The sequence below is a fragment of the Gallinula chloropus genome (genome assembly GCF_964237585.1).
Source record: "Gallinula chloropus genome assembly, chromosome: 3".
NCBI classification, from domain to species: Eukaryota; Metazoa; Chordata; class Aves; order Gruiformes; family Rallidae; genus Gallinula; species Gallinula chloropus.
This window is the reverse complement of record NC_140087.1, coordinates 122,568,181-122,595,861: the sequence shown is the minus strand read 5'-3', so window position 1 is coordinate 122,595,861 and position 27,681 is coordinate 122,568,181. Positions and strand designations below refer to the sequence as shown.

At 70.9% G+C, this 27,681-nt stretch overlaps 1 protein-coding gene across 1 annotated transcript; it reads right to left on the bottom strand.

Annotated features, from left to right (window-relative positions):
• Positions 1–621: 621 nt before the first annotated feature.
• Positions 622–27,527, bottom strand: DNMT3A (DNA methyltransferase 3 alpha). Its single transcript, XM_084262053.1, has 21 exons — positions 27,437–27,527; positions 20,822–21,161; positions 18,695–18,741; positions 17,781–17,927; positions 12,673–12,891; positions 11,748–11,906; positions 11,551–11,658; positions 11,218–11,374; positions 10,155–10,304; positions 9,492–9,536; positions 9,181–9,260; positions 8,960–9,072; positions 7,559–7,742; positions 6,500–6,584; positions 6,134–6,279; positions 5,292–5,382; positions 4,216–4,364; positions 4,031–4,116; positions 3,458–3,527; positions 2,404–2,522; positions 622–1,421 (listed from the first exon to the last, which is right to left on the bottom strand). Exons 1-21 carry the CDS (start codon positions 27,479–27,481, stop codon positions 1,280–1,282), a joined length of 2,682 nt encoding a protein of 893 aa, XP_084118179.1. The 5' UTR covers positions 27,482–27,527; the 3' UTR covers positions 622–1,279.
• Positions 27,528–27,681: the final 154 nt, after the last annotated feature.

Below are 27,681 nucleotides of genomic sequence, written 5' to 3'. Positions count from 1 at the left end.
TTTTTTTAAAGTTTTTATTATTATTATTTTTTTTTTTTTTTAGGCCAAGAAAAAAAGGTTATTGCATGACTCGGGATGGAGACGCCGCTCCCCGGCACCCCGGCTCAGCACCACGGAGCCCGGCCCGGCACACACCCCCCCCGGAGCCCGGCCCGCGCCGCGCCGCACGCTCGCTCGCCGGCTGGGAAAGGCGCCCGGCACGTAAGGCAACGTGGAAGCTGATGTCTCGACTCACCCCGCTGTGTAAAAGCACCATTATGAAGTCAGGTTGTACAGTAGTAACAGTACCTTTTATATATATATATATCTATATCTCATATCTATCATATATATATAAACTGTAAACAAGAGGTAACAGCGGCGTCTAGGGTTCGCTTTCTTCGAGGTCTCCCTGTGGTAGGCACCCAAATACTGTAGAAAAGGTGTGTGTGTGGTGTGTGTGTGTGTCCTCGGCTTCCCTGCCACCCTGCTTGGCTCCACGGCGCCGGGCTCGGCGCTGCCGGGGAAAGGAAGAGCGAGGCCGGGGCGCGGGGCGGTGCGGAGCCGGCCGGGCGCCTCTCCCTGCCGCTCGCTGCGCGCTTCTCCCCCTAACTCCCTACCCCCCCCCTAACCCTCCCCACCCCAAAAGAATCCCACCCACACCTTCCCTCCCCCCTAAAAGCTCTGGCAGCCCAGGGGGGGGCCGCCGCGAGCTCGGCAACGCGTTCGGCGCAGGACGGACGGAGGGACGGAGGGAGGGAGGGAAGGAGGGAGGGAGCGGGGTGTCCTCGGCCTCCGCCGCTCCCGGCTGGGGTTTCCCGCTGTTTCCCCTCCTGGGAGAGCGGAGCCGACAGGAAAACCCAGCCAGAAGAGAGTGGGAAATGAACAGGTTACCCCAAAACAAACACTTTGGGGGGCCGGTGGCGTGCGTTTCGCTCTCGGTTCGGGTTGGGATCGGCTGTTTCTGGGGTTCTCTCATTTTCATTGGCTCTTTTTGCATCTTTTAGGTTGGATTTTTTTTTTTTTTTGGTTTTTTGTTTTTTTTGTTTGTGGTTTCGTTTCGTTTTTTTTTTTGTTAAATAGGCTAAAAAGCTGCACATTGGAAAATTCAGAGAGGACACCGAACCCTTTCGCTCGGGGAGACGTCGTGCCGGGTGTTGCCGCCGGGGCTGCCGAATCCCGTCTCTCTGCTGGGTGCTGACTGGCTCGGCTCTCCTGCCGTGGTTTCACATCTCTTGGCGGGGATGGGTTTGTTTCCGACTCGCTCCGTTGTGTCACCAGCTCCCCCTCTGTCCCTCTCTTAAACGCAGGCGAAGTATTCCTTCAGGGGGGCGAAGAGGTGGCGGATCACCGGCACGCTCCAGGACCTGCCGAGCAGTCTCTGCCGGGCCAGGCGGCTCATGTTGGACACGTCCGTGTAATGCACCGGGAAGCCGAAGACCCTGCGGGGACAGGGGGAGCGCGGGGAGGGGGCACACGGGGGCAGAACACCAGGGAGCGGCGTCAGGGGGGGGTCAGGACGCCCACGCCGAGCCTCCCGCTGAGCCCCCTGCTGAGCCCCCAGCCCCCCCAGTACCTACGACACCCTGCCGAGCCCCCAGCCCTCCCTGGTACCTACAACACCCTGCCGAGCCCCCAACCCCCCTGGGGTACATATGACACCCATGCAGCCCCTCGCTGAGCCCCCAGCCCCCCTGGGTACATATGACACCCATGCAGCCCCTCGCTGAGCCCCCAGACGAGCCCACAACCCCCCCAGTACCTACAACACCCACGCAGCCCCTCGCTGAGCCCCCAGCCCCCCTGGTAACTACAACACCCATGCAGCCCCCCACCAACCCCCCAAGCCCCCCCTGGTATCTACGATGCTCATGCAGCCCAGCCCCCTGGGGTACTTATGACACCCATGCAGGCGCCTGGCGAGCCCCCAGCCCCCCCGGTACCTATGACGCCCATGCAGCCCCCTGCCGAGCCCCCAAGCCCCCCGCTACCTACGATGCTCATGCAGCCTCCTGCCAAGCCACCAGCCCCACTGGTACCTACAACACCCATGCATCCCCCCGCCGAGCCCCCAGCCCCCCTGGAACCTATGACACCCACGCAGCCCCCCGCTGAGCCCCCAAGACCCCTGCTACCTACGATGCCCATGCAGCCCCCTGCTGAGCCCCCAGCCCCCTTGGTACCTATGACACCCACGCACACCCCCGCTAAGCCCCCAAGCCCCCCCTGGTATCTATGATGCCCATGCAGCCCCCCGACAAGCCCCCAGCCCCCTTTGGTACCTACAACACACATGCAGCCCCCCCCGGGCCCCAAGCCCCCCCAGTACCTATGACGCCCATGCAGCCCCCTGCCGCGCCCCCAGCCCCCCCTGGTACCTATGATGCCCACGCAGCCCCCCGCCGCGCCCCCAGCCCCCGGTACCTCTCCATCTCCGTGCACCACAGGATGTCCTCCTTCTCGTTCATGAAGACGGGGAAGTGCTGGTCCTTGCCCTGCTTGATGGAGTTGGAGCGCGTGGTGATGGTCCGCACCTTGCTGAACTGTGGAGGCACAGGGGGGTCAGGACGGGGAGGGGAAGGGGCTCAGCCCAGTGCGACAACCCAGAGCCCCAGCCCCAGCCCAGGAGCCCACCCAGGGCAGCGGGACCCACAGAATCCCAGGGCTGGAAAAGCCCTTTGAGCTCCTGGAGTCCAACCACCCCTGTCCTGTGCTGACCCAGATCCCTGAGCACCTCATCTCCCCCCTGTTAAACACCCCCAGGGCTGGGGACTCAGCCCCCTCCCTGGGCAGCCTGTGCCACAGCCCCACAACTCTGCCAGGGAAGAACTTTGCCCTCCCAGCTGAGCTGACCCTGCCCTGGGGCAGCTTGAGCCCATTGCCCCTTGGCCCATCTCCTGGCCCCTGGCTGCAGAGACCATCGCCCACCTCTCTGCACCCTCCTGGCAGGGCAGGGCAGGTGGGGAGAAGGGCTCCCCTCAGCCTCCTCTGCTCCAGGCTCAACACCCCCAGCTCCCTCAGCTGCTCCTCAGAGGATTTGCCCTCCAGCCCCTTCCCCAGCCTGGTTGCCCTTCTCTGCACTCGCTCCAGGACCTCCCTGTCCTTCTGGTGCTGAGGAGCCCAGAACTGGACCCAGCACTGGAGCTGCAGCCTCCCCAGTGCCCAGCCCAGGGGCACAATCCCTGCCCTGGCCCTGTGGCCACGCTGGCTCTGACACAAGCCAGGATGCCCTTGGCCTTCCTGGCCCCCCGGGCACACTGCTGGCTCCTGGGCAGTCCCAGTCCCCCCACACCCCCAGGTCCTTCTCCCCAGCAGCTCTCCAGCCGCTCTGCCCCAGCCTGTAGCGCCGCTGGGGGTCGGGGTGTCCCATGGGCAGGACTCTGCCCTTGGCCTGGTTGAACCTCAGCCCCTTGGGCTCAGCCCGTGGCTCCAGCCTGGCCAGACCCCCTGCAGAGCCCCCCGCCCCCCCGGCGCTGACCTTGGCTATCCGGCCGTGCTCCAGGCACTCCTGCAGCTCCAGCTTGTCGTTCACCGTGGATGCGAGTGGCCTGGGGAAGGGACGGGCAGGGTGGGTGTGGGGTGGCTGCTCTGCACCCCTGTGTCCCCACTCTGGCACAGGGCAGCTCTCACCTGGGGCTCAGGGGGGCTGGGCACAGTTTGGGGGGGCTGTGGCAGGGGGGCTGTGGCAGGCAGTGCTGGCTGACCTGGCGGGTGCCAGCATTGTGCCGCCACGGTGCACGTTTGGGAGGGACACGGGGGCAGCTCCTGCCACCCCCCCAGCACGAGGCAGTGGGGACAGGACGGGACCACCCCCAGCCACTGCTCCGGGATTCTGGGGCATGACAACACCCGGTGCTGCTCTGTGACCCCCCCGTGGCTCTCACCCAGCGGCACAGGGGATCCCCAGGACCACCAGCCAGCTGCTGGCCCTTGCCATGGACCCCAGGGGCACCGTGGGCAGGCAGGGCAGGGGGCAGGGCATGGGGGGAAAAAGGTGCACCGGGGGGGGACAAGAGGGGCAACGGGGGGGGCACAGGACGCTCTCACCCACCTGTTCATCCCAGGAAGGTTCCCCCAGAAGTACCGTGCCCGGTGCGCCGCAGACACTTCTTTGGCATCGATCATGACAGGGTTGGACTGTAAGAGGGAGAGAGGCGAGGAGGCGGCGGGGCTCGGCCCCCGCGGCGGGGGCAGCACCCCCGGGCCCCCCAGGGCCCCCCCGGGGCCGGTGCTCACCTCCAGGAAGCGGGAGATGTCCCTCTTGTCGCTCACCCCCATGGCCACCACGTTCTCGAAGAGCCAGAAGAAGGGCCGGTCGTCGCCCTCCTTGGGCCGCGCTTCGTGCAGCAGCCGGTAGAACTCGAAGAAGAGGCGCCCGGTGCCCTCTGGGCAGGGGAGGGACGGGGGGTCAGTGGGGGGGCTGGTGGGGGGGGTCAGTGGGGGGAGCTGGCAGGGGGGTCAGTGGTGGGGGGTCAGTGGGGGGGCTGGTGGGGGGGGTCAGTGGGGGGGTTGGCAGGGGGGGTCATTGGCGGGGCTGGCAGGGGGGTCAGTGGGGGGGGGCTGGTGGGGGGGGTCAGTGGGGGGGCTGGCAGGGGGGGTCATTGGTGGGGGGTCATTGGTGGGGGGTCAGTGGTGGGGGCTGGCAGGTGGGGGTCAGTGGCGGGGGCTGGCAGGGGGGTCAGTGGGGGGAGCTGGCAGGGGGGTCAGTGGTGGGGGGTCAGTGGGGGGGGCTGGCGGGGGGGGGTCAGTGGGGGGGCTGGTGGGGGGGGTCAGTGGGGGGGGCTGGCAGGGGGGTCAGTGGGGGGGGGTCAGTGGGGGGGGCTGGCAGGAGGGGTCAGTGGTGGGGGCTGGCAGAGGGGGTCATTGGTGGGGGGTCAGTGGTGGGGGGGGTCAGTGGTGGGGGCTGGCAGGTGGGGGTCAGTGGCGGGGGCTGGTGGGGGGGGTCAGTGGTGGGGGGTCATTGGTGGGGGGTCAGTGGTGGTGGGGGTCAGTGGTGGGGGGTCAGTGGTGGGGGGGGTCAGTGGTGGGGGGCTGGCGGGGGGGGGTCAGTGGGGGGGAGCTGGCAGGAGGGCGGTCAGTGGGGGGGCGGCTGGCGGGGGGGTCAGTGGTGGGGGGCTGGCGGGGGGGTCAGTGGTGGGGGGCTGGCAGGGGGAGTCAGTGGTGGGGGGGGCTGGCAGGGGTGGCTGGCAGGGGGGTGTCAGTGGTGGGGGGCTGATGGTGGGGGGCTGGCAGGGGGTGTGTCAGTGGTGGGGGGCTGGTGGGGGGGGGCTGTGGGGAGGGGGCTGGCTGCAGCCCTGCGATCAGACACCTACCGTAGAGCCCCTTCCTGGCAGGGTTGACAATGGAGAGGTCGTTGCAGGGGCTGCCCCCGATGACCAGGTCGAAGGGTCCCCACTCCTGTATCTGCAAGAGGAAGAGAGACCCCTGTGAGCTGGGGGGGCTGCTGGGGGGCTGCTGGGGGGCTGCTGGGGAGGCTGCCCAGACGCACAGCAGAGCAGGAAGGGGGGTGGGGGGTGGCTGAGCTCCCCCCAGGGATGGATGGTGAGGCTGTGCTGGTGAAGCTGCACCAGGAACGAGGGACCAGACCCGTCTGGGGACACAGGGATGGTCTGGGGGAGCTGCTGGGTGCAGGGAGGGGGTGGCTGTAGGGAGGGGGCTGGTTTGGGGGAGCTGCTGGGTGCAGGGAGGGAGGTGGCTGTGGGGAGGGGGCAGCAGGGGGCTGGTTTGGGGGAGCTGCTGGGTGCAGGGAGGGGGTGGCTGTGGGGAGGGGGCAGCAGGGGGCCGGTTTGGGGGAGCTGCTGGGTGCAGGGAGGGGGTGGCTGTGGGGAGGGGGCCGGTTTGGGGGAGCTGCTGGTTGCAGGGGGGGGATGGCTGTGGGGAAGGGGCTGGTTTGGGGGAGCTGCTGGGTGCAGGGGGGGTGGCTGTGGGGAGGGGGCTGGTTTGGGGGAGCTGCTGGGTGCAGGGAGGGGGTGGCTGTGGGGAAGGGGCTGGTTTGGGGGAGCTGCTGGGTGCAGGGGGGGTGGCTGTGGGGAGGGGGCTGGTTTGGGGGAGCTGCTGGGTGCAGGGAGGGGGTGGCTGTGGGGAGGGGGCTGGTTTGGGGGAGCTGCTGGGTGTGCAGGGGGGGGCTGTGGGGAGGGGGCAGGGGGACACCTACGTGCTTCTGGGTGACATTGCGGACGTCCCCGACGTACATGATCTTGCCCTGGTGCCTCACCATGCCCACGGTGATGGAGTCCTCGCACACCTCGGAGGCGATGTACCGGTCCACCTGGATGCCCAGGTCCTTCAGCACCAGCAGGCCTGTGGGGAGCGGGGCTGGGTGGGCGCCGTGGGTGCCAGGGACCCCCCCCACCCCCATCCCGACCTGTCCCACCCCGGCCACCCACCTCCCCACAGCCCCAGGCTGGGGGTCCCACACAGGCCCCTCCTGCCCCACTCCCGCTCCCTTCACCTCCCCCCAGAGCTCCCCAGGAGGGTCCCATCCCTGCCGGGGGCTGCGGGGCCCGGGACCCCCACCCACCTGTGGCGATGCCATCGAAGAGCGAGAGCACCCGGATGGGCTTCCTCTTCTCGGCCGGCACCGGCGGGTACACCTTCGGGGGGTCCTGGGGGCAGGGGGGCGTCAGGGGGGGGCAGGGGGGCAGCAGGGGGGGTCAGGGGGGCAGCAGGGCGTGGGGAGACAGTGGGGAGGGGGGCAGGGGGCAGGAGGGAGGAGGGGGGACACGGGGCTGGGGGACATAGGGGGCAGGAGAGAGGAGGGACACGGGGCTGGGAAGCTGAGGGGGCTGTGGGGAGGGAGACACAGGGGACAGTGGTGGAGGAGACATGGGGCAGGAGACAGGAGGGACACGGGGCTGGGAGGCCGTGGGGCAGTGGGGACGGGGGACATGGGGGACAGTGGTGGAGGGAACACAGGGTTGGGGGTCATGGAAGGGCGATGGGGAGAGAGGATATGGGGCAGGGGGATATAACGGGACGGGGGGACATGGGGCAGGAGGGAGGGGGGACACAGGGTTGGGGAAAATGGGGGGCAGTAAAGAGAAGGGACATGGGGCTGGGAAGCTGAGGGGGCTGTGGGGAGGGGGACACAGGGGACAGTGGTGGAGGAGACATGGGGCAGGAAGGAGGGGGGACACAGAGCAGGGGGATGGGGGGCAGGAGGGAGGGAGGCCTGGGGGGCAGTGGAGAGGGGGGACATGGGGGACAGGGGTGGAGGGGACATGGGGCAGGAGGGAGCCGAGGGGACACAGGGGTGGAGAGAGGATATGGGGCAGGAGGGATGCGGTGGGTTCGGGGGGGACATGGGGCAGGAGGGAGCTGGGGGGACACAGGGCAGAGGGATGGGGGTCAGTGGGGAGGGGGGACACGGGGTTTGGGGACATGGGGGGGGGGGCAGTGGGGAGGGGGGACACAAGGGTGAGAGAGGATATGGGGGGGGGCAGGAGGGATACAGCGGGTTGGGGTGGGGACACAAGGGGCAGGAGGGAGCCGGGGTGGGGACACACACACAGGGCAGGGGGCTGGGGGTGCAGCAGGGGGCTGGGGGGGTGGGGGGCAGCAGCCTGGGGGTGCCACTCACAAACTCCTGGTCGTGGTTGTTGGCGAAGAACATCTGGAGGCGCGAGGGCCAGTCCTCCCGCCGGCGCAGCAGCCCGTAGACCCCTTTGTGGCCGCACATGTAGCAGTTCCAGGGGTCCTCCTTGATGGCCGCCTGCGCCGCCCCCGGCCCCACCAGCAGGTCCACGCACTCCACGCAGAAGCACCTGTGGAGAGGGGGGTCAGCCGGGCCCCTCCGGGGCTGCCGGCACCGCCCAGGGACCCGCGGCAGCACCCACACCTCCCCAGCGCCACCGCGGCACCCACGAGCCCTGTGCAGGGACTGTGGCACCACCAGGACAGCCCCAAGCCCTGTGCCAGATCTGTGGCATCACCACAGCATCCCCAAGCCCTGTGCCGGGACTGTGGCACCACCACAGCATCCCCAGCCCTGTGCCAGGACTGTGGCATCACCACAGCATCCCCAAGCCCTGTGCCGGGACTGTGGCATCACCACAGCATCCCCAAGCCCTGTGCCAGGTCTGTGGCATCACCACAGCATCCCCAAGCCCTGTGCCAGGTCTGTGGCATCACCAACACCTCCCCAAGCCCTGTGCCAGGACTGTGGCATCGCCAAGACAGCCCCAAGCCCCGTGCATCACCAAAATGTCCCCAGGCCCTGCGCCGGGACTGTGGCACCCCCAAAACCTCCCCAGCCCTGTGCCAGGTCTGCGGCATCACCAAGGCATCCCCAAGCCCTGTGCAGGGACTGTGGCATCACCACAGCATCCCCAAGCCCTGTGCCAGGTCTGTGGCACCACCAAGGCATCCCCAAGCCCTGTGCCAGGTCTGTGGCACCACCAAGGCATCCCCAAGCCCTGTGCAGGGACTGTGGCATCACCAAGGCATCCCCAAGCCCTGTGCCCCAGTCTCAAACCAGAGCTGGCATCACCGAATTCCCATGCCAGGGCCAGGGCATTGCCAAAACTTCCCATCCCCACGCCAGGACCACAGCACCACCAAAAGCTGCCCAGCTCCACACTGGGACTGTGGCATCCCCAAAACGTCCCAGACTCAACCCAGGGTTGGCATCACCAACACCTCCCCAGCCCTGTGCCAGGCCCGTGGCATCACCGACACCTCCCCAGCCCCGTTCCTGGACCATGGGGTGCCCCCCAAACCTCCCCAGCCCCATGCCAGATCCATGGGATCCCCCCCCAAAACCTCCCCAGCCCCGTTCCTGGACCATTGGGTGCCCCCCAAACCTCCCCAGCCCCGTTCCTGGACCATGGGCTCCCCAAAAACCTCCCCAGCCCCATGTCAGGTCCATGGGATCCCCCCGAAACCTCCCCAGTCCCATTCCTTGACTATGGGGTCCCCCCTGAGCCCCCCCAGCCCCGTTCCTGGACCATGGGGTGCCCCCTGAGCCCCCCCAGCCCCGGACCTGCAGCAGTTGTTGTTGCCACACATCAGCACCTCGCGGCCGCCGCAGCAGATGGTGCAGTAGGACTGGTACCCGTCGTCGTCGTACTGGTACGCACACTCCAGGAAGCAGTTCTGGGGTGGGGGGGTCATGGGGTGAGCGGGGTGCAGGCCCCAGCCCCGTGCTGCCGTGGCAGGGGGGGGGGGGCCTGGCACCCAGCCCCCGGGTGCCCCACGCTGTACCTTGCAGTTTTGGCACATCCCCCCGATGAACAGAGGGTGCTCCAGGGTGACGTTGAGGCTCCCACAGGAGATGCAGATGTCTGGGGGGGCAGGAGGGAAGGGGTCACGTCACCCCCCGGGGCTCTGGCACCAGCCTGGTTCTGTCCCACCGCAGCCCCCAGCCCCCCAGCTCCACGCCCAGGCTCAGCCCTTGCGGTGCCGGTGACCCCGGGGGGGTCCCTGCCACCCTCACAGCTGCCACTGTCCCTGTCACAGCCAGGCTGAGGCACAGACAAGCCCCCCCTGTGCCCCCAGCTCTGCCCCACACTCACCTTCGATGTTCCTGCACTTCTGCCGGACCTCGTACACGAGCCGCTCTGGGGAGGGAGAGGGGTGTCAGGGTCTGGGGGTCCTGCCTGGTGCTGGGGCGCAGGGAAGGACCCAGGAGGGGACCCCAGCACCCACTGCCCCTGCAGTGAGCAGAACCCTCCACCCCAGCAGGGTCACAGCCAAGCAAAGCCCCATGGGAGAGGGGTGTCAGGGTCTGGGGGTCCTGCCTGGCACTGGGGTGCAGGGAAGGACCCAGGAGGGGACCCAGCACCCCCAGCCCCCACCATGAGCGTCCAGGACCCTCCACCCTGGCTGGGTCACGGCCAAGCGAAGCCCCATGGGAGAGGGGTGTCAGGGTCTGGGGGTCCTGCCTGGTGCTGGGACACAGGGAGGGACCCGGGAGGGGAACCAGCACTCCCAGCCCCCGTGGTGAGCAGGACCAGTGAGCATGACCCCAGTGGGGTCATGGCCAAGCGAAGCCCCGTGGCAGGGGGGCTGGCAGGGGCAGGGGGGCAGGGGGGTGGGCAGGGGGGCTGGCAGGGGGTCTGGCAGGGGGGTGGGCAGGGGGGTGGGCAGGGGGTCTGGCAGGGTGGCTGGCAGGGGGGTGGGCAGGGTCAGGGGGGCAGGGTCAGGGGGGCAGGGGGTCAGGGGGCGTCCCGGCGTACCCCGGGTGCGCTCGTCGATGATCTCCTTGACCTTGGGCTTCTCCGTTGTGCTTTTCCGGGGCTTCTTGGCGGGCGGGGGCGGCGCGTAGGCGGCAGCTTCGGGCTCGACCCACATCTCCGTGTAAACTTCTTTGTAGGGGTTCCGCTCCTCTGCAGAGACACGTGGGGGCCCCTCAGTGGGGTCCCCTCAGTGGGGTCCCCTCAGCGGGCTGCCCTCCCCCCAGACCTTCCTTCCTCCCCCACCCAGGCCCTGCCAGCCCCACGGCTCTTCCTCTGCCCCTGCCACCCCCTGGTGATCCCAGAACCCCAGCCTGGGCTGGGCTGGGAGGGACCCCAAGGGTCCCAGAGCCCCAACCCCCGGCCACAGGCAGGGACACCAACCTCCAGCCTGGAGCTACACAAGGGTGCCCAGGGCTCCATCCAACCTGGCCTGGAACACCCCCAGGGACGGGGCACCCACCCCCTCTCTGGGCAGCCCCTTCCAGCCCCTCACCACTCTCTCTGCACAGAACTTCCCCCCAGTCTCTCCTCTCCCCCTTCCCTCCTCCAGCTTCACTCCAGCCCCTTGTCCTGCCAGGCTCTGCCCTTTAACAAGCCCATTCCCCTCCTGTTCCTGGGGTCCCTTCAGGGACGGGGAGGCTGCAGTGAGGTCCCCCCACAGCCTTCTCTTCTCCAGGCTGACCCAGCCCAGCTCCCTCAGCCTCTCTCCATAGGGGAGCTGCTCCAGCCCTCTGAGCATCCCCGGGGCTCCTCTGACCCCTCTCCAACAGCCCCACATTCTCCTTGTGCTGGGCCCCAGCTCTGGCCACAGGACTCCAACTGGGGAGGGGAGGGCAGAGCAGAGAGGGACAATCCCCTCCCTGTCCCTGCTGCCCCCCCTCTGCTGATGGAGCCCAGGATCCCATCGCCCTTCCCAGCTGCCAGAGCCGCTGCTGGCTCAGGGGAAGCTCCTCATCTACCACAATCCCCAAGTCCTGCTCAGCAGGGCTAAGAGTTGATTCCTGGGGGTCCCAGGGGGACACCGGCAAAGCCACTGAGTGGGACCCTGCACCCCCCTGCCCACCTTCGGGGGGCTCCAGGCCCTTGGGGCCGGAGGGCTGGAAGCCGCCCAGCGCCCACTCGATCATCTGCTTGTTCTGGATCTCCACCACCTTGGAGGTGTCGGTCTCGTCGTTCTCTGGGCACGCTGGGAAGATCTTCCCTGCTCTGCTGCTCGCCACCTGCCAGGGGGGTGCAGGATGGCCCATCACCCACCTGCCCGGCATGGGGGGGTCCCCATCCTCCCCCCTCCCCCAGCCGCTGCCCAGCCAGGCAGCCCCCAGCCTCGGAGGGACCTGCACATGGCCAGACCCCCCCCCCCCAGCCCCCCCAGCCCCCCCCAGCTGTCAGCACTCACCTGCAGCACCTCGTAGATGGCTTTGCGGTACATGGGCTGCTTGTTGTAGGTGGCCTGGTGGAAGGCACTGGCGAAGGAGCTGAGCGGCAGCAGCTTCTCCACGCAGACCTGGGGGGCGGCGCGCGGCTGTGAGCTGGGGGAGACACGTGGGGAGCTGCCCCCAGCCACCCCCAGCCCCCCAAAGGGCTCCCACTTACCACTGAGAACTTGCCGTCCCCAAACCACATCACCCAGCGGGTGCCCTCGGCCGCCCGGCTCCGGCCCGTCATCCACCAGGACACGATGCGCCCGGGCCACCAGGAGAAGCCGCGCAGCTTGCCCCACACCAGCTCCCCGATGCCGAAGCCCCGGCCGTCCTGTGTGGGGATCACAGAGTCACAGGGGCTGGAAGGGCACCCCAGAGCCCCTGGGGTCCCACCCCCTGCCCAAGCAGGGTCCCCAGGACAGGGGCTGGGATCTCTCCAGAGAAGGAGACTCCACACCCCCTGGGCAGCCTGTCCCAGGGCTCCCTCACCCTCACCAGCAAGAAGTTCTTCCCCACATTGGGGGGAACTCCCTGGGCTCCAGCTTGAGCCCATCGCCCCTTGTCCTGTCCCCACAGACACTGAGCAGAGGCTGCCCATGGCCCCCTGGGTCCCACCCTTCAGCTCTTGATCCCCAGTGATCAGATCCCCTCTCAGGCTCTTCTCTGCAGGCTGAACAGCCCCAGCTCCCTCAGCCTTTCCTCCCAGGGGAGATGCTCCAGCCCCTTCAGCATCTCTGTCCCTCCTCTGGACTCTCTCCAGGAGATCCCTGGCTGGTTGATCCCAGGGAGCCCAGCCCTGGACACAACACTCCAGTGGGGCCTGACCAGGGCAGAGCAGAGGGGGAGGATCCCCTCCTGTCACCTGCTGCCCACACTCCTCCTGATGCCCCCAGGATCCCATTGTCTCTCTCAGCCCCAGGACACTCTGCTGGCTCATGGCCACCCTGTCACCCCCCAGCACCCCCAGGTCCTTCTCCCCAGAGCTCCTCTCCAGCAGCTCCCCCAGCCTGTCCTGACTCCAGCGTTTATCCCTCCCCAGGCCCAGGCGAGCGGCTGGCAGGGAGGGGGGTCCCCGCCACCCTCGGCGCTGCCCTCACCTCGTACTCGGGCTCGTCGTCGCCCGCCTTGGAGGCGTTCTTGTCCACGGCATCGGCCACCACCGGCTCAGGCGTGGTGGCCACGTTGGGCGAGGCGGGGTCGGTGGGCTGCTGCGAGGCGGGGGGGCTGCTCTCCTCCTCCTTCTGCGGCTCTGCCCGCGGCGTCTGGGTCTCCTCCACCACGTTCATCACGGCGATCACCTTGGCCTTCTTCTCCGCCTGGCCGGGGGGACGGACAGACGGACACGCGGCTCAGGCCTGGCGGCGGCTCCTGGGCCAGCCCGGGACGCGGCCGCGCTCGCAGCCCCCAGGCCCCGGCGTGGATCATCCCCGGGCCGGCCCCGCCGTGGGGCCGCCCCAGCCCTGCGGCCCCTGCCCGGGCCGGGCCAAACCGAGCCGGGACCGAGCGGGCCGGGCCGGGCCAAAGCCAGCGGAGCCGGGACAACCCGAGCCGGGCCGGACCCAGAACCGCCCCCGGCCGGACCGCCATCGGGGCAGGGAAGTACCGGGCCGGGCCGGGCCGGACTGAACCGAGCCGGGCCGGGCCGAACTGGGCCGAGCCGAGCCAGACTGAGCCGAGCCGAGCCGGGCCGAACTGAGCCGAGCAGAACTCAGCCGAGCCGGGCCGGGCCGTACTAAGCCAAGCCGGGCCGGACTGAGCCGAGCCGGGCCGGGCCGAACCGAGCCCAGCCGGGCCGGAACGAGCCGAACTGAGCCGAGCCGAATTGAGCCGAGCCGGGCCGGACTGAGCCGAGCCGGGCCGGAAAGAGCCGAACTGAGCCGAGCCGGGCCGGACTGAGCCGAGCCGAGCCGGGCCGAACCGAGCCCAGCCGGGCCGGAAAGAGCCGAACTGAGCCGAGCCGGGCCGAACCGAGCCGAGCCACCCTCAGAGCGCCGGTTACCTACCCATGCGGGCTGAGCGCCGCGACGGGCCGGGCCGGGCCGGGCCGAACTGAGCCGAAGCGAGGCGAGCCGGACTCAGCCGAGCCGAGCCGAGCCGGGCCGGGCCGCGGGGGCAGCCCCGGCGGTTCTTTGTCTGGGCTCCCCGGGTCACATGGTGCCTCCCGGCCCGGCTGGTTGGCTGCGGCGGGGAGGGGCCGCGCGGCGCCGGGGGGACAGCCCGGCCCCCGCACGAGCCGCGGCCGGGGCCGCTCGGTTCGGCCGGCCCGGCCCGGCCCAGCTCGGGACCGCTCAGCTCGGCTCGGCTCGTGTGGGCTCGGTCTGGCTCGAGGCCGCTCGGCTGGGCTCGGCTCGATTGGGCTCGGCCCGGTTCGGCTGAGTTCGGCTGGGCTCGGCCCGACTCGGGACCGCTCGGCTCAGTTCGGCTCGGCTCGGCTCGGCTCGGTTGGGCTCGGCCCGTCTCGGGGTCGCTCGGCTGGGCTCGGCTGGGCTCGGTTGGGCTCGGGGACGCTCGGCTCTCCCCGTGCCCGGTGCCGCTGCCTCGGCCCCGCTCCGCTGTCCCCCCGCGGCCCGGCCCGGCCCGGCCCGGCCGCCAGGCCCCCGCGGTACTCACCGGCCCCGCAGCTCCGATCCCCTCCCGGCTGCGCCGGGGCCGCTCCGCGCCGCCTTTTGTCCCGGGGCCGCAGCCCCCCCCCCGCCCCCCGGGCCCTTTGTGCTGAGAGCGGCGGGTCGGGCCGGGCCGGGCCGGGCGGGGGGCGGCGGCGCCCCGGGGGGCCTCGCCCCGGGCCCGCGGAATCCGCCCGGGGGGGCCGGCCCCGCCCCCGCATGCCGGGGGGCCGGAGGGGGTGCTCGGGGCCCGCACCCCGCACCCCGCCGCTGCCCGGGGGGCGGCCGCCGCGGCCCAGTGCTCCCAGTGCCCGTGGGGCATCCCCAGTGCTCCCAGTGCCCACAGAGCTGGCGTGGGGCATCCCCAGTGCTCCCAGTGCCCATGGAGCATCCCCCAGTGCTCCCAGTGCCCACAGAGCATCCCCAGTGCTTCCAGTGCCCACAGAGCTGGTGTGGGGCATCCCCCAGTGCTCCCAGTGCCCACAGAGCTGGTGTGGGGCATCCCCCAGTGCTCCCAGTGCCCACAGAGCTGGCATGGGGCATCCCCAGTGCTCCCAGTGCCCACAGAGCTGGCATGGGGCATCCCCCAGTGCTCCCAGTGCCCACAGAGCTGGCATGGGGCATCCCCAAGTGCTCCCAGTGCCCACAAAGCTGGCGTGGAGCATCCCCCAGTGCTTCCAGTACCCACATAACTGCTGCGGGGCATCACCCAGTATGCCCAGTCCTTGCGGCACTGGTGTGTGACCACATTGCCTGGGCCCATGGCACTGGTATGGGACCACATCCCCCAGTACACCCAGTTCCCACACCACTCATGTGCAACCACATCCCCCAGTACACCCCGTCCCTGCAACACTGGAGTGGGACCACATCCCCCAGTACCCCCAGTCCCACAGCACCGGAGTGGGACCACATCCCCCAGTACCCCCAGTCCCACAGCACCAGAGTGGGACCACATCACCCAGTCTGCCCAGTCCCTGTAGCACCAGAGTGGGACCACATCCCCCAGTACACCCAATCCCTGCAACACTGGAGTGGGACCACATCCCCCAGTACCCCCAGTCCCACAGCACTGGGGTGGGGGGCACGTTGCCCAGTACCCCCAGTCGCTGCAGGGCTGGCACAGGACGTCACCCAGTTCTCCCAGTGCAGCCCCGCAGCAGCCCATCGGCCCCGGGCCCGGCGGGGGGGGGGTCCCGGCGCTGCCCAGGCTGCGGGGTGCAGCACCCCCCCCCCGCCAAACCCCCCGGCCCCCCAAACCCTCCCCGGGGGAATCGCGGGTGGACGGGGTGGGGGGTGCCGGAGCCCTCGGCCCTGAGACCCCCACCCTGCCCGGGGCGCTGGGGGAGGAGGAGGAGGGGGCGGGGGGCTGGGGGCTGCCACTCTGCCCGGGGCCGGGAGGAAATGTCCCATCGCCGGTCGTTGAGATAAGCCGGATTCCGGGATGGGCACATCACACCGCCCCCGCCTCCACCCTCACCCCCACCCCCTGTCCCTGCGCATCCTCACCCCCACCCCCAGTCCCTGCCCCACCCCCACCCTCATCCCCATTCCCATTCCGATCCCCATCCCCACCCCCATCCTCATCCCCAACCCCACCCCCACCCCAGTCCCTGTCCTTGTCCCACCTTCATCTCCATCTTCATCCCCATCCCATCCTCATCCCCATCCTCAGCATCCTTATCTCCATCCCCATCCTCATCCCCATCCTCATCTTCATCCCCAACCCCATCCCCATCCTCATCATCCTTATCTCCATCCCCATCCTCACCCTCATCCCCAACCCCACCTCCACCCCAGTCCCTGTCCTTGTCCCACTTCCATCCTCATCTTCATCCCCATCCCATCCTCATCCCCATCCTCAGCATCCTTATCTCCATCCCCATCCTCATCCTCTCCATCTTCATCTCCACCCCATCTCCATCCCATCCTCTTCCTCATCCCCATCCTCCTCCTCTCCACCTCCATCCCCATGTCCTTCTCCATCCCTCCCCATCCCGATTCGGGGTGCCTGAGGGTGGTCCCCTTCCCCATCCCATCCCATCCCATCCCATCCCATCCCATCCCATCCCATCCCATCCCATCCCATCCCATCCCATCCCATCCCATCCCATCCCCATCCCCATCCCATCCCCATCCCCATCCCCATCCCATCCCCATCCCATCCCATCCCATCTCCATCCCATGCCATCCCCATCCCCATCCCCATCCCCATCCCCATCCCATCCCATCCCATCCCATCCCCGGTCACGGCTGGTGCGGTGGCCGCGGGGCCGTGGGACGTGTGACTCCTGCGCTGGGGCAGTTTGGGGCGTTTTACCCTTTTCTCCCTATTTTCAGCTGCCCCCCCACCCCCGGCCTTTGCCTCGGCGAGGGAACCGCGTGCCAGGCGGGACACCGGCACCACGGCGGCAACAACCGACCTCCCCGGCTGCGGCTCTGCCCAGGCGCCCGGCACGGCAGCCGCCCCCGAGCCGGGCCCGGCCGTGGGGCACCGGGAGCCGCGTGGCTCCGGGCAGAGACTGTGTCAGCTCTGGCACAGCCATGACCATGCGGCTGGCACCCCGGCACGCAGCCCACCGCGCTCAGGGGTGCCTGTCCTGGCTGCAATCCCCCCCCCGCCCCGGCTCCCCCAGCCCTGCCTAAACCTCTGCCCGGGGGCAGCGGTGGCACCGCGACTCCGTGCCCAGCGCCACCGGCTCACACTGGCACCGGGACCCTCTGTGCCGGTACCGGCAGCCCCGGGGGGAGCCGATCCATGAGACGCCCCAGCAGAGCCACCCAGACCATGCCAGCCATGCCCCACGGGGACACGGCACTGCCCCACGGCACACGCCAGCCCCCAGCCCCGCGCGGTGCCGGCATGGCGACGCTTGGCAGCGCCGGGCTATAAATAGTGCCGGGGTCAGCGGTGGCACAAGGGGACCCGCAGCTATGGACACCCCCCCGGCACCGGGGCTGACACAGACCGGGGCGAGGGGGGGACAGGCGCCCGCAGAGCCCCTGCCCCACGGTAACCCCGGCCTGGCGCAGCCCCGCGCCTGCGCGGCCGGCATGGCGGCCCTGTGCTGCGCGGAGCCCGGCTGCGTCACGGCGCACGCCGGTTCCCTGGGAAACCACCAGGAACGGCGCAGGGAGGGAGCAGGGAGGGAGCAGGGAGGGCCCCATGCCACCATGCCCGCCGCACACACCGGAGCCGCGGCACATGGCTGCCTGCACCGCAGCCACCCGCGCTGGCAGCACCGCGACGGCACCGCAGCCCCGCAGCCTGGCACAAGCTGGGCTGTCCCACCGTGGGGCTGCCACCCGAGCCCCCCACCACGTGCCGGTCACCCCGGCACTGCCAGGTTTAGCCAGAGCATCACCCGCCCTCACCTGACACCACAACTCACCACGGGGGCCCGAGAGGTGACCGGAGCACCACAGGGCTGGGGGGGCCCATCCCACCCCACCCTGGCATCACCACCAGCGCCCCGGTGATCCCCCCACACCCTGGTGATCCCCCCGTGACCTGGTGATCCCCCTGCGCCCCAATGATGCCCCTGTGCCCCGGTGACCCCCCCATGCCCCGGTGACCCCCCCGTGCCGCGGCGGCTCCTCACCTCCCTCTTCCACCGCGCCAGCCACTCGTCCCGCTTGCGCTTGCTGATGTAGTAGGGGTCCCCGGCCTGGAAGGTGTGGCGCGGCATCGGGCGCTGCCGCAGGCTCGACTCCCAGCCCAGACCACCCCGCAGCCGCCCGCGGGAGCCCTGCAGGGAGAGACGGGGTCAGGGCCTGGGGCGGGATGGGACGGACTGGGGGGTGGGGGGCTGGAGGGGGCACCGGGCACGGGCACAGCGGGGGCTGGAGGGGGCACCTGGCACGGGGGGGGCTGGAGGGGGCACTGGGCACGGGCACGGGGGGGCTGGAGGGGGCACCATCCTGGGCACAGATGTGGGGCACACGCGTGGGCAGCGCACGTAGGGGCACTGAGGCACAGGCACACGTGCAGGAACACACACACACCCCCACACACACACTCACACGCACGCTCCAGCCTGTGCCATCACTGGCTGCTCTGCACCGGGCACCGCGCTGGCACAGAGCTGGCACAGAGCTGGCACAGAGCTGGCACCACACCAGGCACCAGGCTGGCACCGCGCTGGCACAGACCTGGCACAGAGCTGCCAGAGCCGACGTGCCCGGGATGGGGCTGGGGTCAGCACTGTAGTGCAGGACCCTGGGACCCCCATCCAGCTGGGACCCCTGTGCTGCGGGTGCCAGTGGGTGCCGTAGGTGCAGGTGGGTGTCAGTGAGTGTCAGTGGGTGCCGTGGGGTGCCAGTGGGAGCTGGTGGGTGCCAGTGGGTGCTGTGGGTGCCATGGGGCGCCATGGAGTGCCGGTGGGTGCCAGTGGGAGCTGGTGGGTGCCATGGGGTGCCGGTGGGTGCTGGTGGGTGCCAGTGGGAGCTGGTGGGTGCCATGGGGTGCCGGTGGGTGCCATGGGGCGCCGCGGGCACAGCCCCTGCCGATACTTGCCTCCATCTTCAGGGTGTCGAAGCTGCCCTCCTCCTTCTCGTCCTTGCCTGCACAGAGCAGAGAGCGCCCGTCACCGGGGGGCCGCTCGGTGCCCCGAGCCGGGGGCACCCCGGGACCCCCCAGCCGAGCCCTGGGCCCCATCTGCGCCACGCGAGGCCTTGGCCGCGCTCCCCGGGGGTGACACCTCCCCATTGCCCCCCCGCCCACACCCCGCGGGGGCTCCGGGAGGGGGTGCAGGGGGGCTTGGGGGGTCTGGGGGCTCAGGGCGGGGGGGTCCCGGGGTGCGGCTGCGCGCCGGGGCGGGGGGGAAGCGCCGGGGCCGGGCGGCTTCCTGTGCTGCAGGTACGAGCGGCGCTGCCGGGAAGCGGCTAAAAATAACCCGGCCGTTTGGGGCCACAAACCTCCCCCCAGCCCCGGACGTGGGGCACGGGCTGGGCCTGACCCCCGCCCCGCGCCTCCGCGCCGCACAGCACAGGGAGTCCTGCGCGGGGTGCCGGGGGGCGCTGGGGGGGCACTGGGGGCACTGGGGGGGAACACTGGGGGGGCACTGGGGAGCACGAGCTTCGTGGCCCTGTGCTGGGGGTAGGAGGGGGTGCCTGTCCCAGCCCTTGGGGATGTCAAGTGGGGAAACTGAGGCACAGCTGGGGGGCGGGGGGCACAGGCCAGTTCTGAGAGGCCAATCGCCTCCGTCACGGGGTCCGGCAGCCCAGGCACTGGAACTGGCCAAACTGGGGGGCAGATGGCTGGGGCTGCCCCACCCGCTGCGTGGCCGGGGGTGCCGAGCGCCCCGCAGCCACCGCAGCTCCCACGGGCTCTGGGTGCTGCCGGGCACCGTGTGGCACCGGCACCGCGCGGCACCAACCCTGCCCCGCGCCACACCGCACGCTGCCGCGCTGGGACCGCGCCGGCGCAGCCCCTCCGGTTCGGCGCCCCGGCACCAGCACCGGGCTGGTGCCGACCCGGACACGCTCCCCCTGCCCGGCCGCACCGCGGTGCCAGCTACGGCATCACCACCTCTGAGCCGCCTGCGCTGGCTGCCAACCGCGGCACCGGCACCACCTGCCGCCAGCTCCACCTCTCCCAGCTCCATCCCAGTGCTGCCTCTCCCATCCCATCCCATCCCACCCCATCCCATGTCTCTCCCAGCTCCATCCCATCCTATCCCATCCCATCTCATCCCATCCCATCCCAGTCTCTCCCAGCCCCACCCCATCCCTCCCCTGCTCCTCTCCACCCCTGGCGCCGCGGCAGTTCCCCCTGCTCAGCACTGAGGGACCCTCTCCAGTCTGCCCAGTCCCCGTGGGACTGGGGTGCCCAGCACCGGGCCCTCATCCAGCGGGCAGCACCCCTAGCGCACCCCAGGACCCTCGCGTGCGCCACGCGGCACCGCAGCGGCGCCGCCACCGTCCCCGGGGAGCTGGGCCGCGTGGCTCTGTCACCGCGGCACGTGCAGGCGGCCACGCCACGCGACCCCCACCCCATCCCACCCCCACGCCAAGGGGGCAGCGGAGCCGGGGCAGGGGTGAGGGGCAGGGTGTGGGGCAGGGTGAGGGGCACAGTGAGGGCAGGGTGAGGGACAGGGGTGCAGCACAGGGGTGCAGCACAGGGGTGTGGGACAGGGGTACAGGACAGGGGTGCAGCACAGGGGTGCAGCACAGGGGTGCAGGGCAGGGGTGTGGGGCAGGGGTGTGGGGCAGGGGTGCAGCACAGGAGTGCAGCACAGGGGTGCAGGGCAGGGGTGCAGGACAGGGGTGCGGGGCAGGGGTGCAGGGCAGGGGTGCAGGACAGGGGTGCGGGGCAGGGGTGCAGGACAGGGGTGCAGGGCAGGGGTGCAGGGCAGGGGTGCAGCACAGGGGTGCGGGGCAGGGGTACAGCACAGGGGTGCGGGGCAGGGGTGTGGTGCAGGGGTGCAGGGCAGCCCCCCACTCTGTCTGCTGCCTCCTGCGTGGCACGGAGGGGCTCAGCCCTTCCTCCACCTCCTCCTCCGGCAGCAGGAGCTGCCGTGAGCTGCCGTGTCCCTGAGTGCCGGGGTGGGCGGCGGGGTCCGGGGGTGCCCGGAGGGGCGCGGCGGGCACCGTGGTGATGCCACGGCCCCGTAGCCAGCAGCCCTCAACGCCAAGGTCTTACTTTTCTCTGCGCTCTCCAGGAGTTTCCTCCTCCCGCGTTTCTTCTGGGGGTCGGAAGGGGCCAGCTCACCCTCATCGGCCGGGGCGTCCAGACCCTCCTTGGGGGTGCAGCGGCCGTTCTCCAGCGCCCGGCCCGTCTCGCCGTCCGGCAGGCTCTCCGTCTCGTCCTCCTCGGGGCGGCCGGCCTTGGGGCTGGAGCCGGCCTCCTCCGCGCCCTTCCACGGGGCACCGTCCCCCTCTGCGTCCCCGTTGGGCAGCGGCTCGGCGGGGCTGGCCTCCGGGCAGGGCGGGGGGCACTTGGGGATGGCCGCGATGTCTTTGGGGGTGTCGCTGCTTTCCACCTGCCGGGAAGGGAGGGAGAGGGAGAGGAGCTGTGAGGGGCGCCGGCGGGGTTTTGGAGGGGGGGGGACAGCCCCGCTCACACCCCCCAGCCCCCAGCCCCCAGCCCACACCACACCGGGCAGCGCAGCCAAAGCCCTCACACCACCTCAGTGCGTCCAGCCCCGGCCCCATCCACATCCCCCTGCCCCCTGTTGCGCCCCTTCCCCTTCCCGGATGGCTGCAGGATGAGGCCCAAGAGACCCAGCTCCAGGGCGCGGTGACACCCCGGGGACCGAGTGCCACCCTCAGCACCTCGGGCAGCTGCGGCCTGCAGGGCTGGGGGCTGGGCTGGGACGGGGCCGCAGCGGCACTTGAGACCGGGACACACGGACGAGGCACCCCCAGGAACGGGACAGACGGACGAGGCAGCCCCAGGAACGGGACACACGGACGAGGCAGCCCCAGGAATAGGACACACGGACGAGGCAGCCCCAGGAACGGGACACACGGACAAGGCACCCCCAGGAACGGGACACACGGACGAGGCAGCCCCAGGAACGGGACACACGGATGAGGCACCCCCAGGACACAGACACAGCACCCTCCGCACCAGGACACGTGGATGTGGCATCCCCAGGACATGGACACACAGACACGGCACCCACAGGACACACGGACACACGGATGCAGCACCCACGACCAGGACACACGGACGCGGCTCCCTGAGGAGCACCGCTCAGTGCCACAGCACCCCCGGAGTGGGGACACACGGACATGACGTCACCAGGCGCGGGGCACGCGGCTGTGACAGCCCTGTGAGGAGGACACACGGACACGGCACCCCCAGGACCAGGACACACGGACACAGCATGCTGAGGGTGTGGATCACTGCCCAATGGCCCGAGACCAAGACATGGAGCCACCGTGCCCCTGGAAGCAGGACACACGGACACGGCACCACCCAGGAGCAGGACACAGACACACGGACACGGCACCCCCAGCACACAGACACACGGACATGACAGCCCCAGGACCAGGACACACGGATGTGATACCCCCAGAACCCGGACACACAGACATGGAACCCCAGGAGCAGGACACACAGATGTGGCACCCCCAGGACATGGACACACGGACATGGCACCGCTAGAACCAGGACACACGGACACGGCACCACCCAGGAGCAGGACACAGACACACGGACATGACAATCCCAGGACCAGGTCACATGGACGTGATAGCCCCAGGAGCAGGACACACGGACATGGAACTCCGGGCACAGGACACACGGACATGGCACCCCCAGCACACAGACTCACTGGGATGCCACCCGGCCACCCCCAGCCCCGTGCAGACCCCAGCGCTGCCCGGCTCGCCCCTGGCACGGTGCCGCGGTGCCAGCAGTGTCCCCCCCTCTGCCCCTGCCCGTCCCCATCGGCGGCGTGGATGTGGCGCTGCCCGGGACGGCGTGTGTGCACACGAGTGTGAGAGGCACATGGAGCCAGGGCCCCTGTGTGGGACAGGGCATGGGGGGGGGTGTGTGCACACGAGTGTGAGAGGCACACGGAGCCAGGGCCCCCGTGCACACGCGTGTGTGGCAGGCAGGGCCAGCGCTGGGCGTGGGACAGGGCACGCCTGTTTGCATGTGCACACGCGTGTGCACAGCCGCTCCAACACGCGTGTGCACAGTGACAACCCCGCTGTGGGCGTGTGAGGTGAGCGGCAGAGCCCGGCGCTGGGACACGCCCATGCGCACACGCGTGTGCAAGCCCGGCACGCACAGCCCCAGCCCCCGGCACACGCAGGCGTGGGGACGGGCACGAGCGCCACGGGCACGGACGGAGCCCCGGCGTGCACACGCGTGTGCCAGACCGGCAACACCAACCCTGTGAGTGTGAGTGCGTGTGCCACGGGCGGTGCCGGCGCCGGCAGGAAGCGTGGGGCCGCCGCGGTTCACGCGTGCAGCGACAGCGCGTCGAGTGTGCAAGCGTGAGACACTGGGCGGGGGGGGGGGGTGAGGTCTGTGCCGGCACGCACCGGCACGCACCGGCACGCACCGGCACACACCGGCACACCGCGGCCCTGACTGCAGGGACAGGGGGGTTCTGGCATCGCCGGTGGCTCCGCCATGCCGCCATCCCTGCGGGACCCACGCGGCACGGTGACGGTGCCGGAGGGAGCCTCTGGGAGTGGAGTCAGAGTGAGAGGAGCCGCCTGGCCCAGCGGTTTCCGTGGGCAGGAGAGTGAAAGTGCCGCTGCGTCACTGCCACAGCCAGCGCCGGCGCAGCCGCGGCGAGGGTGGGCTCTGCCTGCACCGCTCACCCCCCCCAGGGCCCGGCCGCCCGGATGCTGCGGTGATGGGGTGCTCGGTACCCCCCATCCCCGGCGTGGGGCACCGGAGACGCTCGGACACAGCGCGTCCCCTTCCCCAGAGACCCCTACGCTGCCCATGGGTGGGGTGCGCCCGTTACTGCCTCACCACAGCCCCCCGGCACCTACACGCCCATGGACAGACAGACACCGCGGTGTCTGTCTGTCCATGGGCGTGTGGGTGCCGTGGGCTGAGGTGGTGACGCCTGGGCGCTTCCTGCATCCCACGCTCACCTCCCCCCCCACCCAGCGCTGCGCTCGGCCACCCCATATCCTGGTGCCAAGGCTTTGCCAGACCCCGGGATGGAGGGAGAGGTCTGGTGCCAGCGCGGTGCAGCCGTGGCACACCAGCTGGCACAGGGCAGGCACACCGTGCCGTCACCCTGCCTGGGCCGGAGCGGGGCCCCATCCCGCCGGCAGCGGTGCCAGGAAATGTGGCTGCACTGGGGGGGGGACAGGCAGCCCCCCCGCGCCCGGCACCTTCCTCACCACCCCCACCTCTGTCCCTGAGCTGTGCGGGCGGTGCCGGGGTGCCGCGGCACGGGGCTGGCGCGGTGCTGGGGGGCCAAAGAGGGGACCCTCCTGCCCAGTCCCACCAAACTGCACGGCCTGGGATGCACCAGATGGTGCCGGGCTGCCAGCCAGCAGATGCCAAGCTGGCATGCCCGCGGTGCCGCCGTAGTGCCTGTGGCGCTGCCGTAGTGCCCGCGGTGCCACCGCAGTGCCCATGGTGCCACTTGCCCTCCCCGGTGCTGCGGCTGCCAGGAAGGGGCCGTGGGGAGGACGCCGTGGCAGGTTTTGCTTCCCATGGCTCCCCGGCCTCACGTGCCGGCACCACCGGCACCCGCTCACCGGTGCGGTGCGGGAGGCCTCACCCTCACCCCCGGCGTGCCCGGCGCGTGCCGCTTACCATGGTGCATCCCCTCCAGCTGGCGCACAGACCCCCCTACCCCGTGCAGGCGGCTCCTCTCCGCGCTGGCGGCCCCGCGGCGGCGGGCGCTTCCTGCTCGGCACGGCCGCCCCGGCTCGCTGGCAGAGTCACTTCCTCCGCTCGCTGGCTGCCTCGCAGGCCCCATCCCCGGCATGTGGGGGGACGTGGTGCTGGGGCCGTGGGGCTGGTGAGGCAGGACGGGGCGGGGGGGGCCGTGGGGGCCCTCGCAGGTGCCTGGCAGCACCGTCACGCAGCCATGGCTGTGCCAGCGTGATGCAGGGCACCGCTCCCCAGCGCCCGGCACAGCCGCCATGGCAGCGCCGCACCGCCTGTGCCGGGGTGAGCGCACACGGGAGTGGGGGCCACAGACAGCCACGTGCCACGGCACACGGGCTGCCACCGGCACCCTCCTCCGGGGCCGGCGGCAGCGCCGGGTCACCGGGCACGGGGGAGGCGGAGGTGTCGTGGCCAGCGCCCACGCCGGAGCTCCTGGCTGTGCCAGGGACACGGGCTGAAGGACAAACCCAGCGCAGCAGCTGCCCCCTTTTGGGGTCCCTGGCTGCCGGCCCCCAGCCCCGCTCCCCCTCCCGCGTGGGGCCGCATCCTGGCTGCTGGGCCGAGAACAATCGCAGGCGCTGCGTGGGCTTCCCGGGAGGAAGCGGCAAGGCCGGCACCGGGCTCCGGCCCAGGCGGCTGCTGATGGGGGAGTGTGGGGGCTTGGGGCGGCCATGGGGGGGGCTCGGCCCCCACCCTGGCAGGACAGGGTCTGGGGGTCACCCGGGTGTGGGGTGGTGGCAGCGCCAGTGGCAAAGTTCCCCGTGGGGCTCCAGGCCAAGGAGCTGGCACCAACCATCACCACAGGCCTGGCACCAACCATCACCGCTGGCCTGGCACCAACCATCACCGCTGGCCTGGCACCACGCATCCCCTGCTGTCGGGGTTGTGGTGAGCTGGGGGTGTGTGGGCAGCTACCCCCGGGGTGGGACAGGCCCCACATCCCCACACACAACGTCCTGCCAAAGCACCGCTGCCGGCACCGCGCTCTCCAAACCCGGCCTCCCTGCACAGTCACCCCTCGGCCACCACCCCAACCAAACCTGGCACCCCGGCTCTGGTCCTGCTGCCGCTTCCCACCCGGCTCGGAACCAGAGCCCGGCTCACCACGACCTGCTCCGTGCCAGCGGCGCGTCCCGGCGCTGCCACTCGGACACCGGCTGCGAGGTGCAGGGGAGAGGGAGGCCGGGACGCACCCCACGGCCCCGCTGCTTCCCGGCCGCCCCGGCAGGGCCCGGCGGCGGGTCTGCCTTCCTGCCCACCCACCCGCTTCCTCCGCGCCGGCCGGGCCCGAGGAACAAGCGCTGCCTTTCTCCCGCTCCCCTCCCCTCCGCTGGGCCCCCGCCAAGGACGCTGCTGCGCCGCGAGCCCGCCGGGCTGGAGGGCCCCGTGCCGGCCCCGCCGCCTCGCTCGCTGCCCAGGGGACGTGAGGAGGGGGCTGGCTGTGCCGAGGACACGTGCTGGTGCTGGGTGCTGGGCCCCAGTGCGCCCATGAGCTTGGGGAGCTTCGTGCCGCTCCCCGTGCCGGCATGGCGCGGTTGGGCGCAGCCTGACATGGCTGAACACGGCACCGCAGGGTGGCTCGGTGAGGCACGGCACAGCTCGGCACAGCTCCTGACGGCGCGGGGTGGCTCCCTGATGACCCCTGACACCGGTCCCTGTCCCACGGCCGCGCTGGGAGGGGAAGGTGCCGGCAGCACGGATCCTGCCAGGCACACGCTGAGCCCCCCAAGCCAGCCAGAGGGGCTCACGTCCCTGCCCTGGGCTGAGGCGGGTGCTCAGCACCCTCCTGCACCGTGTCAACCCCGGGCTGGTCCCCGGGGAGCCAGCCCCTGCGCCCCGGTCCCGGTGCCACTCACCGGCTCTGCTCCGGTGCCCCGGGCAGGGGCTGTGGCTGCAGGCCCGGCACCGCGGGGCTCTCCACGGGGAGGATATTTTTAGAAGCCTGCACCCGGCTGGGGCTTTCCCGGCCTCCTGGCACCGTCCCGGGGCCGTGGGGCGTGGCAGCTCCGCTCGCTTGGCACGGGAGCCGCTGGCCAGGCCGGTGCCGTGCAGGGGACAAGGCAGGGAGCACGCCCAGGACAGGCCCTCGCCGCGAGCCGTACGGCTCTCGAGCCCGGCACCGGGAAGTGGCCGGTGCCACAGCACCGCAGCCGCCCCGCTCCGAGCCCGGGGGGGCTTCCGGGGCCGCCGGCTCGGACGGGCTGAGCCCTCCTGGTTCCCAGGCTGCGTCTGCTGCCGGCGACGTTCCCCACTTGTTCCCGCGCCAGCATTGTTCTTCCACCCAAACGGCTCCCCCCGCCCCGGCACGTACCTCCCGCCCCGCCGCGCCCGCAGCCGGCGCTGGGAACCAGCCCCGCTCCCCAGCCGGCCGCGGGCCCACGCCGTGCCCCGGCCCACACCACCGCGCCAGCCGCGGCACGCCGCCGTCCCACCGGGGAGCCGGGCCCGCACCAAGCCCCACACACATCTGAGGGGGCATGGGCGGCACCGCAGGAGCCGGGGAGAGGGGGCCCAGCCCTGCACGCTCACCGGGGAGCCGAGCGTGGTTACCCCGGCAGCCGGCGGCGCTGCTCCCCGTGCCCCAGCAGCCACAGAAGGGCCAAGCGGCAGCGGGGAGGGATGGGGCCGCCAGCGGACGCACCACGGGGCTGCCAACGAAGCGGCCCCAAGCACGACAGGGGCTCGCCGGGGCTGCGGCGGTGCTGGGGACCAGGGGGCTGTCGCACCCCTCCCGCCACCCCGCTCTCCTCCCACCAGCGAGCGGCCGTGCACCCCGGCACGCAGGGGAGGCGGGCCGGGCCCGCGGCACGCCGGGAGCCGCAGTCTCCCGCCAGCGCGGCACGACCATCGGGCGGGCGGTGGGGACGACGGCCCCATGGCGAGGGGGGGACACCCCACAGCCACCCCCGGCCCCCGCGCCGGTGCCCGCTGGCTCACCTGGGCATGCTTGCGCTTCCGCCCGGGCCGCCCGGCTTTCCTCATGGGCGTCCCCGGCTCCTGCTTCTCCTCCTTGCTCTGGGTCTCCTCGGGCTCCTCTTCCCCCTGTGAGCCGGACACAGAGAGGACGGTTACGCCACCGGCCCCAGGGCCGGGCAGCCCGGGGTCCTGGGCACGGCCACGCTCCCGCCCGGCGCTGGCGCTGCTGGCATCACCGGGCCACCAGCCCCTGCGGCACCCGGAGA